Source organism: Gossypium hirsutum, chromosome D04, assembly GCF_007990345.1.
Source record: "Gossypium hirsutum isolate 1008001.06 chromosome D04, Gossypium_hirsutum_v2.1, whole genome shotgun sequence".
Classification (NCBI taxonomy): domain Eukaryota; kingdom Viridiplantae; phylum Streptophyta; class Magnoliopsida; order Malvales; family Malvaceae; genus Gossypium; species Gossypium hirsutum.
In genome coordinates, this window is record NC_053440.1 from 54,772,005 (window position 1) to 54,787,822 (window position 15,818).

Genomic DNA, 15,818 nt, shown 5'->3' on the forward strand with positions numbered 1-15,818 from the left:
GAGCCGGGTGGGTCGGGTGGATCTAAATTCGGTTTTAATATTTTTATTTAAATTTAATTAGAAAATGTATAAATATTAATATAAAATTATTTTTATATATATTTTAATTTTCAAATAGTAAATCGGGTTGAATTAGATCGACCTAATTCAAAGCAGTCTAGGTGGACCACTCGATCTATGAACATCTCTACATTTAACTCTTTGTACATTTAAAATTTAATTTTTTTATTTTTTATTTAAAATTAATAATCTAATTATTAATAGTGTTAAATTTTTTACTACAATTTAAGGTCATTTTTTGTTATATGATTACTATGTGGGTTTTTTTGTTTATTTCAAAATGTTACACTAATAAATTTAACAAAAAAATTTTAACCGTGTTAAACATCATATATGAATTTTAGATTTGAAAAGTTAAAAACTAAATTCCAGAAAACAAAAATAAACGACTTTGTTAATAAAATAAATTTAATGTTTAATTCTAGTTTTATAATTGTTTTGGTGAATATTAAGTGTTAATATTATTATATTTGAATTTTTATAATTTTGTTAATAAAATAAATTTAATGTTATTTGTAGTTTTGTCTAATTTTATGTTTAATTTATTAAGTGTAAAATATACTCAATGTCACGTTAAAATAGGTTTTGTCCTATTTTGATCACTATAAATTATTTTCTCATTTTAGTCACTCTAATTAAGATAATTATTCAAACTAGTTATTTCCGTTAAAAATTTCGTTAATCTACTAACTGATTCTTGACATAGTACATTAGCCAAATGAATGACGACACATGGTATCATTTTTTAACTTTTGATTAAAGCTTAGGGATTTCTTTGTAATTAATTCAAAACATTTTTTTTCTTTTAGTGGATTAATTACATAGAGGTTCCTAAGCTTTACTAAAAAGGGAAAAAAAAAAAGGTCTCATGTGTTGTTATTCAATTGGTTAATGTGCCACGTCAGCAATCTATTAGCGGATTAACAAAATTTTTAACGGTAATGACTAGTTTGAACAATCATCTTAACTAGAGTGAATAAATTGAAAAAAAAAATTAGAGCGACCAAATTAAGACAAACCTTTTTTTAGAGTGACGTTTGGATATAGTTTACCCATTTATTAAATACAATATTATGGCTTTGATTTTTTTTTAAGGATTGATTTAATAAAAGTTAGATAAACTACCTCCAACATCACTAAATTATTAGTAACTTTATATTTTGGTCACTCAACTTTAAAAGACTACAAAATGATCATTAAACCATTTGAAAATTTTTATTTAAGTCACTAAACTATTCAAAAGTTTTTATTTAAATCACTGGATTAAGTTTTTTTTTAAAGTCTGGCTAGTGAGCTCCAAGTGATGTTTCACGATCGACAAGTAGATGAATATATTACAAATCCAAGTTGATCTAACGGCCAATATTAGAGATCCAGTAAGAAAGCCGTTTGGAATTTGGCTTGCAACTACGTGACGTTCAAAGCTATTGCATAAAAACAAATTGAGTTGTAGAAGATAATGGGAAAAAGAGCTTTTGATTGATACAGATAGTGCAAATAGAGAAGCTGTACAATAGCGATTTTAATTGCTCAATGACTTTAATGAATACTTTTGAATAGTTTAATGATCATTTTGTAACTTTTTGAAATCGAGTGGCCCAAACATAAACTTACTAATAATTTAGTGACATTATATGTATTTTACACCAAAAGTTAATTGTTAACATTATCAATTAATTACGAATTTTAATCAAATTAGTACTAAAACTTAAATTAAACACTAGAAAATTTATATCAGTTTTTTGCATAACAATATTAATAATTTTATTAAATAAAAAATAAGTATCATATTAAAAAATGATAAACTGCAAGGGTCTTGGCCTTTAAAATTGAAAATTTAACTTTAGACCCTTTAAAATTTATAAAGTTTTAAGTTAGTATTGATGGAGTTTTCTCTCCTCAGGAATCCTATGTTGCAGTAGGGTCAAGATGGAGCTCAGTTACTTGGCTTTACAATGACATTTGGCAAATCGAAAAATTTTCAAACCAAGGCAAGGACGATATACGAGAGATTTTCTATTGCATGGAAGGAAGGTTTTAAGTTAGTACTGGAAAGTAACAATACCATTCCGATTGATATTATTAGCAACAGTTATGCATGGGATAATAGCCTTTTAGAGGTATGATTTATCCACTCTCTACTTACGAAGGGCTGGCAAGTTAGATTCTCACATATTCCAAAGGAACAAAATAATGTTGCGAAGTACTTGGCAAAGATGGCTGCTGGAGATTTAAATACGATTTACACTTTTAAATAGCTTTCAACGAGCGTTCGAGCATTGTTGTTGATTGATCTTTAGCAACTTGGAACCATGAAAAATTCTCATTAGAGTTATGTTGATACTTTTTTTTTCACCAAAAAAATTTATTAAATAATAAAATTACATTTTAACTCTCATAAAATTATACCATTTAATTTTTTTCTCCTAGAAAATTGTTTTGCATACCATGGCCTATGGATGGCAACAGCTATAAAAAGCTCAGTTGCTTTCACCACCCTTTCCGTCAAGGAACTAGCTCAGACTTGCGAAGGACAATTTCCACCAAACAAAATCCCTCTAAAAGCTAAATAAACGACATGCGACACCACTGCCTCCCCATGTCGCAAGCTTCTCATCACCTATCTGTTATTCTGTCTTCATCTCTTGAGAACCCCCACTAATTGTTTCAACGATCGCTTCCATATTTCGGGTCTAAGTGCCTCGAGCGTGGTATGGTGTAGTTTGATGTGTCGGTTTCCATGTCCGTGGGGTTTCTCGTTCATGAGGATTTGCCGACAGATAAGAATGAATGCTGCATGTAAATAATCAGATTTTTAGATCCTTTGTTGACTCTGGGAACACTAAAACAAATTAGATTTTTAATTCTTGGATTTGAATTTTTGTGAAGAGAAAAAGTTTATTTTTTTATTCTCCTATTAAAAAGATATAAAGATAACGTGAAACCATAATTTTATATAATCCCTTCTCAACCAGACATACAGGTATTGTCAACAAATACTTTTGCAAGCACATAAAATCATCATCCAAACCAATGGTTTAAGCAATAATTTAATTATTTGATATACAAGTTCATAATAAATATTCTTAATTGATATTTTATTTAAAATAAAAATATATAAATAATACGCAAGAGCTTCTTCGATAAGAGCTTCAAAAAACTCTTTTTACTATATCCCAATTTGCATTTTAATTTATCTACGGAAAAAATGAGTAAAATAGTCGTTGTATGATAAATAAGTGAACAAAATAGTCATTCTATTAAAATTGTACCGTTAAATGTTCTTTTTTGTTTATATATAAGGTATAATAAAAAATTTAGTCATCAACCTTTACATGTTTAATCAATTTGACTCTTACTCTTTTATTGGAAGTAAATTAAAAAATTTTGAAACTAATAATGTTAAAGGGTTAAAAATGCTTTAGCAACAAATTTTAAAAAAAAAACAATTAAGCCATTTTAAATTTTAAAAATAATAAAAATTACAAACAAAATTTATAAAAATTTTAAAATTATAAAATTTTTATTAAAAAATAATACCAACTCAATAAAAAAGTAAGGGTCAATTTTTTTAAAAGTCTTATGACCATTGAATTTTAATGAGTTGGTATTATTATTTTTAATAAAAAAATTATAAATAAAAATTTTTTATAACTTTTTTTATTAATTTTGTTTATAAATTTTATGGTTTTTAAAATAATTTCTAAATTTTAAAATGGCTTAATTTTTTTTAAATTTGTTTTTAAAGACTTTTTGAACTTTAGCCTTATTAGTTTCAAAATTTTCTTACTTCCAATAAAATAGTAGGGGTCAATTTGAATAAATGTGTAAAGGTTAAAAGCTAAATTTGTTATTATACCTTATATATAAACACCAAAATTTAATGGATGGACTATTTTGCTCACTTATCTAACGTATAAGAGTTGATTTGCCTATATTTTCAGTAAAGGAGCTAAAATGTAATCCAGAGAGATTTCTGATATTTTTATCGACCTTCCTTTAACTCTACTTGTAAAATTAAAAAAAAACTTCATTATTTCTTATCAAATAATAATCCAAGGAATAATATATATAAATTTTGAAAAAACTCCACAATCAAAATTATATTACTATCACATGTCTTTTAATTATATTAAGAAAAGCACACTCATAATAACATAATCTCATTTATGCCTTTTTATGTGTTTTTCAAACTTTATTTCTTTTTAATTAAGAGTAAAAAGAATTTTTAATCAAACTTAAGCTCGAGTATAAATAATCAAGTTAATCAAATATATAAAAATTAAAATATTTTATTAGGTTTGAATAAATGAGTTTAATCAGTTAAACTTTAATACGTTTTTTTTTCTCGAATTGAGCTTTAAAACTAAAAGTCAAAAAGCTCGAATTTATACTTAAGCTTGAGTTTAGCTTGACACAATTAAACCCTAAGAAGATGAAGTTAAGGAGAGAAATGTGTGGGGAATATAAGCAAGATAAAAGAGATTTAAAGAATACATTGTGGATGTTACAATTATCATCTGAATCTTGGCCTAAACATATCTTAATTTAGATAAATTTTCCATGTTTGTTTTATAGTTCATGTTCGAGGTTTGTGGGCTACCTTCTCATATATGTGTCCCCTTTTAAGAGTGCAATGCATCTTATTATTACACCCAACACTTATTAATTCAATCTAGATAGGTTAAGTATTAAGGTTTTAGGCAAAACTTGAATCTGTTCTAGGATCGGATCATTATTAGGCTTATCTTGTCTCATGAATTCCATGATACTATTGAGAATGTGTTTAAGCACAAAATTGGCTATGCAAGCTTTTCAAAATCTCTATATAAATGGAGGTTAGCTAGGCATCGGTTCTAATCATTGGATTTTTTACTCTTTAAGTGCGAGCGGTAGTGTAACACCCTTATACCCGGTTCGACCCAAGGAACTTGATATATGGATATTTCATTTGGTGCCAAAGTGATTTTGGCTAATCACTAATATATTTTAACATTAAAAAAATAAAGTTTTTATGACTTATATTTTAGTCCCTACTACTTGGAACACACTCAATCTTCCTAAGTATATGCCATTCTATTCAAAATTTTGAAACAGGCCCTCTTGGCACTTGGAGATGTGATGAGATGGATGCTCACAACCTCAATTACAACTCTTCAAAATCACTGTACCTAATCTGCGCACGGAAAGCAAAACCGTACGCTGAGTAAAAACTCAATGGTATTTCTATAATCCAAATATTTAAAGACAAGATAATATAATAGGCACAATTAAATTATAAGGACATATTAATGTCTAATATCATAACTATCATTTTTCATTTATTAAACAATATCCTAATTCACACAATTGCTATATAAATGGTTATTCACATATCAAACCATATTTATTCGTACAATGGCATCAGTCGTGCAATACTCAATTCATGAATACATCATTTCATACCATACTCAATTCATGAGTATTTAACTCATATATTCCATGTATTGCCAACATATTTCACATTATATTTTCAATTCACTATATCACTTCCATTTCTCATACCATGCAATTTCAATATCAATTATACAACTTTATTATTTATTTACCCCAATTAACATGACTCGGAAATTATTCATTCATTATCATATATTTCAATTCCAATTCACTTCACAATTAATACCCCTCAATTCTTGAAATTACACAATTACCCCAACTTTGATAGTTTTTGCAATTTAGTCCCTCACCAATTAGTCTATCAAATGAGCTAACCTTTCTCAATTGACAAATTATCTAAATATTATAAGCTATCATATAGCCTTTGATCAACAAAATTTTAATATCAAACCCTAATACTTAATCTTTTAACAAATTGGCCCTAAAATCAACATCTATTGAAATCACTTAATAAAATCATCATATAACAAAATTAAAGCTCTAAATCCATGTTAATTCATCACAAACATTCAGTATTCACAAATGGTAACTTACAAAATTACCCATAAATTTTAAAACTAATGAAATAGATAGTTGGATCTAATTATAAAAGTCTTAAAAACACAAAAATTATAAGAAATAATCAAGAATTGAACTCACTTGAAGTAAAACTATGAAAAACCAGCTTTTTGAGCTCTCCTATGGCTGTTTTTGGCTGAAGATTGATGAAGAAATGTCTAGAAAATCTTTTAATTGTTGTTTTATTTGTTTAATTTCAACTAATTTACCATTTTGCCCTTAGTTCACACTATTTCATTATTTATTTTCCACACTCATGCCGTCCAGCCTTCCCATTTTAGGCTTATTTGCTCTTCAAGTCCTCCCTCATTTAGCATTTAATCCATTTAATCACTATTTCTTTAATTTGCAAGTTTTACACCTTTTTCAATTTAGTTCTTTTTATTTAATTAACTATCAAAACGTTAAAATTTTCTAACGAAACTTTAATAATACCTTAATGGAACTCCATAAATATTTATAAAAATATTTATGACTCGGTTTATAGAATCGATGTCTCGATATCTCATTTTGGAAACCAATTAACCTAATAAATCCCTCTAAAACTCAAATTATCAATTCAAAAATCTTTCTAAAATCACATTTGACTTGTAAATACTAAATAATAAATTTTACGAGCTTACTTATCGGATTTGGTGGTCTCGAACCACTATTTTCGACACCATTGAAAATCGAGCTATTACACCCAGTGTCTCATCGAATAAATCCGAAGTAGTAAATTGGCACCCAGTGTTTCATCGGTTAAACCGAAGTAAATTGGCACCCAATGCCTCATCAACTCGAAGTCGAAGAAATCCCTAAACTCTTCCAATCCTATGACATGCCATTTATATCTGACTCAGTCTGATACAGTTAATAGGGTTTCAATTCACTTTCCAAATACAACAAATATTCAATATTCAAATTTCACGTTAATATTCATTTCAATTTAAATAATCAATATATTCATAGTATATGTATCAATTCAATCCATTCAATCAACTTTTAATTCAATTCAATGTCAAAGTGTCGAATACTCACCTCAACACTTACCATATGTATTAAATAAAAAATACAACAATTAATAACTAGTTTAGGATTATAGAAATATAAATAAAAAATTCCAAGTTATTCGATGTCGACTTTATCTTTCCCCTTTTTAGTCAAAGATTCCGGTACGACGTTAGCTACGGAATTAAAACAATTAAAATTCATCAATATAACACAATTCAATTTCATATTGAATATTTTCATTTTTAACTCAATATTTTCCTAATTTTTAATTTAGTCCATAAATCGAGACTAACTTTATTTCTTTACAATTAATCTTATATTTTTATACAAATTTCACTTTAAACTAAATTTAACTCCCTATTTTCACTTAAATCCCTAAATCTCAAAATTTTCACAATTTAGCCTCTATTACTCAAAATTTACAATTTATTCTAGAATTTAATCCTTTTTCATTCCTAACTTAAAAACCTATCAATTTAGTCCCTAATACTAAAATTATTCAACATTAGCAACATTTAAAAACTCAATAATTGCTAAAATTTCAACATAGGTCGGGTAGTATTTAATATCGAGATTCCAAAAACATAAAAATTACAAGAAAAATTGACTAAATTAACTAACCAATTGAACTTGGAAACTTCGAAACCCTAACATTGTCCCTAGCCTTGTCTTTCTCCTTTCTTTCTTTCCTTTTTTTTTTCTTCTTTTTCTCTTCTTTCTTTCCTTTCTATTTCGTCTTGTTTCTTTCTTTCTTTCTTTATTCATTTGCTTATTTGTTTTGTTTTATTATATTTACTTTATTATTATATTATATATATTTACTTAAATATTAAGTAAACATATTATATTATATATTTTAACTTAAACTTTTATAATAATTTCACCTTTATGCCACCTTATTTATAAACTATGGCAAATTTGTTTCTTTAGTCCTTTTAATTTTTTAATCTATAATTCAACTTTCACCCTTTATGCAATTTAATCCTTATACCTAATTACTCTCAATTCATGCAAATTCACAAAACCAAAACCTAATTAACTATACAACTAACTTTGTAAAATATTTTTAATAAATATTTACGAGTCCGATTTACGGTAACAGAGTCTCGAAAATGTACTTTTCAACACTCGTGACTATCGAGTCATTACAGGTAGAGTAACGAATGTTAGCTGATGGTACTGTTAGAGTCAATTTAAAGGAACTGGACAAAATATTTGTTAGGTTGGGGTGCAATAGATTAACAGATGTTATTAAGAATTATTTCCCATATATCTTTTAAGAATCATGTACCTACTTAATGTGATATGATGTTTAGACGAAACATTCTTGAAATAAGAGTTATTCCATAAAACCAAGCTTCGTTAGTATGATTGTCGAATAATTTGAGAAAGCATGAGTATAACAATACTTTTAAGTATTTTTTTATATTATAATTTACCCTTTAATAACTTTCTACATCTCCTTAATAGCAATTCTACAAATTCCGGCTCTTCCTTTTCAATTTCATAAGCTATAGTTTTTAAATTTGTAGCTGTCTAATTTATACTCAAAGTCATTAAATTATTAATAAATTTACGTTTTGGTCACATAATTTTAAAAAGTTATAAACATGTCATTGAACTATTTGAATGTTCTCATTTAAGTCACTGAACTATTAGAAAGTTTTTATTTAAGTCAATACACTGAAAAGTGTCTTTAAAAAGAAAAATTCGGTTAGCCAGCTTCAAACGACGATTCAACAATTAGTTCGAAAGATCAATACCCATTAATGAATAAAATATCATATCTTAGATCCAAGTTGATCTGATAGTCAATGTCATAAATCAGATAAAAAAGTTTTTTAAATTTTGGTTCACGAATTCGTAACGCCTAAAGCTATTTCATAAAAAAAAAGTTAAATCGTAAAAGAAAAAAAATGACTTTTAATTGGTACAAACAGTTCAAATAAAGAAAATAATACAATAATAATTTTAACGATCCAATAACTCAAATAAAAATTCAAAATAATTTAATAATTATTTTGTAACTTGATTAAAACGTAAATTTATTAATTTTATTTTACAGAAAAAATAGGCAATAAAGCTGAGACGCTTCATGCCCTCTTGAAGCATCACCGAATTTTTTGCCGTTAATATCTGTAACGGTAATGTTTGGTCCTTGCCGTAAAAGTAAACCTCCGAGCTTAAAATAGCACGTGTTAAAGGTGACTAAAATAGTCACCGAATCCACCAACCAGTAAGATTCACTCCAATATATTTTTATCCACTAATATTTAATACAATAATTATCACGAGCACATATAAAATTCATTTATTAAATATGATCATCAACTTATGAACGGTAATTAAGCATGCATTAAATATTAATGTATGAAAAAGTAATAGAGTGGAGCCAAACTAGAAGTGCTTATGGGTTGGGTCAGGTCAGGTTCAGGTTGGGTCTAAGTATAATATTAACATATTTTATGCTTGATTAAATCCGATTCGATTCAAAATATGAGCTTAAAATTTTGCTCAAACTCGCACATATTTGCAAAATACTAACTTAAACCCGTTTTATGCTCGCTCAGATTATTTTTTAAAAATTTTTAAAAAATATTTATATTATATTATTTTAATATTTAATAATTTTATATTTTTTTATTTATTGAAATTTTTTATATAGCTATCTTAACATTATTTTAATGTTTACATTAGAGTAGTATTATATATTTAGTATAGGTTTATTTTTTTAATATGTTAAATTACATAACATATAAAAATAACATAATATAAGCTTAAAAATGGGCTAGGCTCAGGTTTTGAATGTTCAAGCCTAAGCCCAACTCATATTTTAAACAAGTTTAATTTTTTTACCCAATCCCGTTTTTCAGGCTTAACTTTTTAATCTAAATCCTCTCAAATTTCGAGTGAGCCTTCGGGCCTAGACGGATAATTCGACTCATAAACAGGTCTAAGTCAAACCCACCAGATAAATGGCAAAACGGGTTATCTTTTTTTATCAATTTTATGAGGCCTATTTATTATTATTTATTATTCTTTTTTTTTGGGTTCATTATTATTGGGCCTCCTCGAGAGGCGCCTGTTTTATTGTATGGGCCATCCACAGCCCTTTAGTTTACTGGCCACTTCCACAATACGAAGACCACTTATTCTTTTTTTAAATCTTTATTTTTTTTGTATTTTAACAATTTATTAAGTAAATATATTTTTTATAAATTATTTAATATTAAAAATGTTCATTAAATACTTTAAAGTAAAAATGGTTCCAAAAAAAGCTTACTAATTTAACTTTCGGTCCCTTTTTCTTTTTCTTTTAAAAAAAAACCTTCTGAAAATTGAAATGATAGATGGATTTTTAAGAAAATCCATTCGGATTTCAGTTTTTCTAAATGGAGTTTAATATTAATTTTTTAAAAATAACCCTTTTTATTGAGTTAAAGAATATAAATACAATATATATATATTATTTATAACGCCCTTTACTGAGTTGGTGTCACCCATTCATTAGGTACTAAGTCTCAACTCAATTAAGAAAATTGCTTTAATTGGGTACTTTAGTTTTTTTTTTTAATAAAAAAAATAGTGATATTTAAACTCATGCCAAATTGATTGTTAAAACAGTAAATTTACCACTTAATAAAAGTTTCATTTTGATTTGTATTATGCATTTTTATTTTAACATATATTTATAAAAAAATTTACTGAGTTGGTGTCAAATAGAGCTGCTCATGGGCCGGGCCGGGTCCAGAAAAAAATTTCGGCCCGAGCCTAACCCAAAATATGGGCCTAGAGTTTTGCCCAAGCCCGGCCCGGGAAAAAATTCATAAGCCGAGGCCCGGCCCGGCCCGACCCGGCCCGTTTTTTAAATAAATACCAAAAATTTATTTTAAAAATTTTAAAAATTTATTTTAAAAATATTTTAAAATTTAAAAAAATTTAAAAAGTATTTTAAAAATATTTTAAAATTAAAAAATTTTTAAAAAAAGTATTTTAAAATTTAAAAAATAAAAAATAAAAATATTTATTATATTTGGGCCGGGCCGAGCCGGGCCCGAGCCAAAAAAGTGGTGCCCGAGGCCCGGCCCGTTTTTAATCGGGCCTCATTTTTTTGTCCAATCTCATATTTCGGGCCTATATTGTTACCCAAACCCTCCCATATTTCGGGCGGGCCGTCGGGCCAGGCCGCCCGGCCCATGAGCACCTATAGTGTCAAATCACCCAAAATGAAAGAAAAATTAATATTTGTTAATTTCGCTGACGTCCACGTCCACGTGTATATCATGTCAGTAAAATTAACAAATATTAACTTTCCTATCTATTTTGAAATGATTTAACAATAAAACAAATTTAAGGCTGAAATGATTTATTTTTATAAAGCTGAGGACTCAAAGTCATTATGCCAAAAACAAGATAATTAATAATTGATAATTTAGTTATTTTCCTTAAATTTATCATCTTGATTTTAAAATGTATATAAATTAATATTTTTATATATTTTTAAAATTTAAAAATTTAAAAATTTTGAATTTATATATCAAAAAATATAAATTAACATTTTTATATATTTAAGATTTTTAATAACTTTAATTTTTTAAAAGTATATCTATAAATTTTTATTTTATAAATAATTTGAATTTTTAAAGATTTTAAATTTTTTTTTGAAAGTGATGAAATTGTACATTTTTAGAACTACAAGGGACTAAAATAAGGGTATAATTCGAAAAATTTAAGAAAAAACTAACCTTTTTCGAGTCTCACTCTCCTAGCTGTAACCAATAGAGTTGCAGTGAGCAAGCTGGCAAAGCCATACCCTTGGAAGGCTAAGCCACTGCCATTTGTCTAGGTGCATCCCCTTGGAATCTTTACCGGTCCCCGTCGGTACTCACATCCCCTTTCTTTGGCTTTACTCAGCTGAAGGAAGCGGCTAATAATTGGTTAGTGGGGGTAAGACTTGGGGGCGGTTTCTTATACGCACTGAAAACACCAAAACCTAGAGTTATCATTTGGATTTCGCTTTGTATTCCTTAGTTGCTGTGGTTATTATTGGTTTTTTTTTGGTTTGGGTTTTGTTTGAATGCAAGCTTTTGTTCCATGGATTTGTTATCTCAATCGGCTGACACTTCATCAACGCTCTCTTTAGGGTTAGTTTCATCTTCGCCGCAATCTCACCGTACCCAGATCGCTGATGACTCTATTAGTCTCGAGGTGGACGGAAGGGACACCGCGCAACCACTGTCGCGTTTCGCTTTTCAGCTACTCGAGCCGGAGAAGAACCGGAGGTGTCTCCGAAATGGGGATAGAAATGAAAGTGAGTGTTACGATGATGATGATGATGATGATGATGATGGTGAAGAGAGTAAAGAAATCGAAGAATTTCATTTATTAGGGCATACTATGTGCCTCAAAAGGCGAAGAGACGGCTGTTCTTCTTCTGCGTTGTCAAAGCGAATGACGCCGGAGCCCGATCTCGAGACGAGAAAAGCGGCCGTGAAATCATGGGGCAATCAACCACTCAGTGTAGCGGATCCCGACGTGTTCGACATGATGGAACATGAGAAAAAGAGGCAATTCATGGGAATCGAATTGATAGCTTCGGAAAATTTCGTTTGCCGGGCCGTCATGGAAGCACTCGGAAGCCATTTAACCAACAAATACTCCGAAGGGATGCCGGGAGCAAGGTACTATGGAGGGAATCAATACATCGATGAAATCGAAACCCTTTGCTGGAAACGTGCATTGCAAGCTTTTGGACTAGATTCTGAGAACTGGGGTGTGAATGTACAGCCTTATTCGTGTACATCTGCGAATTTCGCAGTCTATACTGGGTTGCTATTGCCCGGAGATAGGATCATGGGATTGGATACTCCATCAGGAGGGAATACCAGTCATGGGTATTATACCCCACATGGTAGAAAAGTATCTTCTGCTTCAATTTTCTTTGAGAGTTTGCCATATAAAGTGAATCCAGAAACTGGGTATATTGATTATGAGAAGTTGGAAGAGAGGGCACTTGATTTTAGGCCTAAGATATTGATTTGTGGTGGTAGTTCGTATCCGAGGGAATGGGATTACGGAAGGTTTCGACAGATTGCGGATAAGTGTGGTGCTGTTTTGCTTTGTGATATGGCTCAAATCAGTGGACTTATTGCTGCTAAGGTCTGAAAACTGTGAAGAACTGTAATTATTTGATAGGTTATTTGCTTTATGTGTTGCACTAAGGCTTTATTCATGATTTATAGCTTCTGAACTATACCTGTTTATCCTGAAAATGTTTTGTTGACTTTGGTGCTTAAACTATTATTATTGATTTGCTCATGTTCTTATTGGCTGGCATTGAGATTAGAAAACTGGTTATAGTTTAGCGGCTAAAATGTTATTTGATGTTTTTTTTACAGGAATGTGCGAATCCCTTTGATTACTGCGACATTGTTACCTCAACAACTCATAAAAGCCTCCGAGGTCCCAGAGGAGGTATAATTTTTTACCGGAAGGGTGCAAAGCGAAAGGGAGGGAAGCTTCAAAGCCAAGGAGATGACAATGAGCAATACGATTTCGAGGAAAAGATAAATTTTGCTGTTTTTCCATCTTTGCAAGGCGGACCACATAATAATCATATTGCTGCTCTTGCTATAGCATTGAAGCAAGTGGCTACACCGGAGTACAAGGCCTATATGCAGCAAGTGAAGAGAAATGCTCAGGCCTTAGCATCTGCTTTGTTAAGAAGAAAATGCAGGCTAATTACAGGCGGCACGGACAACCATTTGATACTCTGGGATCTAAGACCTTTTGGATTGACAGGTATATAAACATATGATATGAAGTTGAACCTACATACATGTTCTTTGCCTTTTTGCTTGCAATAGATGGTCTAATGATCTCGGCTGAGAAAATTTGACCCAAAGTGGAAAACAGTGATTCGGAACTTGGATGTATTTGTTTGTAGGTAAAATTTAGCGAGAAGGTCTGCGAGATGTGTCATATTACCCTGAATAAAATTGCTATTTGTGGTGATAATGGTGCCATTACTCCCGGAGGTGTAAGGATCGGTGAGTTTTGTTTCTCACTCAGTTAGAAGTCATTTATTCATTGATGGGGGGAGGTTTAGGCCGTCGTAATGACTTTTATTGTTGATTCTGCAGGTACTCCTGCTATGACTTCAAGAGGTTGCGTTGAGTCTGATTTTGAGACAATTGCGGACATTGTCCTAAGAGCTGCACATGTCGCCAGCATGATTCATGGGAAGTTACAGAAGGCCTCTGTGAAAAGTCTACATGATAATAAGGATATTTTGGAGGTACGAACACAGGTTGAGACTTTTGCTTCTCAGTTTGCAATGCCGGGATTTGAAATTTGAATGATTCTTGAAGGTGTACCTCACACCATTGATTGCATTCTGCCATCTAAACAAAAATTTGAAGCCGCCCCAAAGTAGCTACTGTAACTTTATTGGCTACAGATTTTGCAGTCGCCGAGCTTTGTGAACCGGAACACAAACTCTGCAGAGGAATTGTGGTTGCTCAAGGGTTATTTTCCTGGCAACCAAAGGTTTTGTTTTCATAATGGTGGCAGAATGGCTGAAAATATTGCAACAATTTTGGCGGTTCTCTTTAGTGACATTTTTCTCTTCCTTGGAACTTGTTTTAGTTGTGTTTGCAGATTGGTGAATTTGGATATTCTTATTTAAACCCAGGATTGATTTGTTGACAATGATGATTCAGTAAATGTAGTGTAAGATCGAGAATTCGTTGTTTGACACAGTGAATCATAAATATTACTACTCACCAACTTCATGTTCATATGATCATATATCCCTGTAATATTGAATACAGTATCAGATTCTAAAATTTAAACAAACCAGCCACAGAAGAATCTGCCCTCTGAAGATCCTTGCTTTCTATTGAAGCTAGTATAATATATATGTATAATCACTTCAAACAGCTGGACTTTAACCTGTCTTTTGCATGCTCACTACGTGGTCAATGTTAAGTCACGTCAAGACCTACTCGAAGATTTCATTAGAGTTTACTGTGAGCTTCCTTTATTCTCTTATTGCCACTTGAAGGTTCCATTATAGGAAGCTCATCGTGATTCTACCACTTGAAGGTTTCATTACAGGAAGCTTTGACCCTACCACTTGATCATTTTGGCAATCTCTTTAGATAACCACTACTCGCATCAAGTCCATTAACTGTATAAGGCTTCTTCACTACTCTGAAAAGGTCAAGGCACCATTTTACCTAAAAAAGATTATGCCAACTTTCTACAAAACCTCCCATTTCTCTCCGAACACATAAAAGCATCATGAAAGAATCTCGACACCGTCACTTGAACTGTCTTTAACCACCTGCACCCAATCCAACTATTATCTGGATAGTAGTTTTGCTTTTTCTTCCATGAAAGATTTGATAAGTAAGATTCATAAAACATGTGTTTGAACTTTATGATTTACTGATAAACAAATAAGATGGTGATGCCCTAGGATGGGTGGAGAGTCATATAGTGGCTGGAGATAGGTGAGAAAAGTATTTCGGGTTACTTGAGCGCTCACGAGGTCCCAGATTATATACATGGGTCTTCTTTTGTCTTGAGGTGCAATGTGTCATTACACGACTGAAACACTAATAGATAAGTGACATGTCTTAATTAGTTTAAATAAGATATGCTACGATATGCATATAAACTCCATAGATCAAATAGAATGACCGAGTGTACCTTGCTTGATGTGGTAGTAATCGGCATAGACAGATTATAGGGATTTTATGAAGCGA

General features: G+C 30.3%; 1 protein-coding gene across 1 annotated transcript; it reads left to right on the forward strand.

Annotated features, from left to right (window-relative positions):
* The first annotated feature begins 11,764 nt into the window (after positions 1–11,764).
* On the forward strand, positions 11,765–14,803 carry LOC107942782 (serine hydroxymethyltransferase 7). The gene is made up of 4 exons (XM_016876502.2): positions 11,765–13,206; positions 13,446–13,848; positions 13,994–14,096; positions 14,190–14,803. The coding sequence occupies exons 1-3, from the start codon at positions 12,142–12,144 to the stop codon at positions 14,002–14,004; spliced, it is 1,479 nt and encodes a 492-aa protein (XP_016731991.2). The 5' UTR covers positions 11,765–12,141; the 3' UTR covers positions 14,005–14,096; positions 14,190–14,803.
* The last annotated feature ends 1,015 nt before the right edge of the window (positions 14,804–15,818 follow it).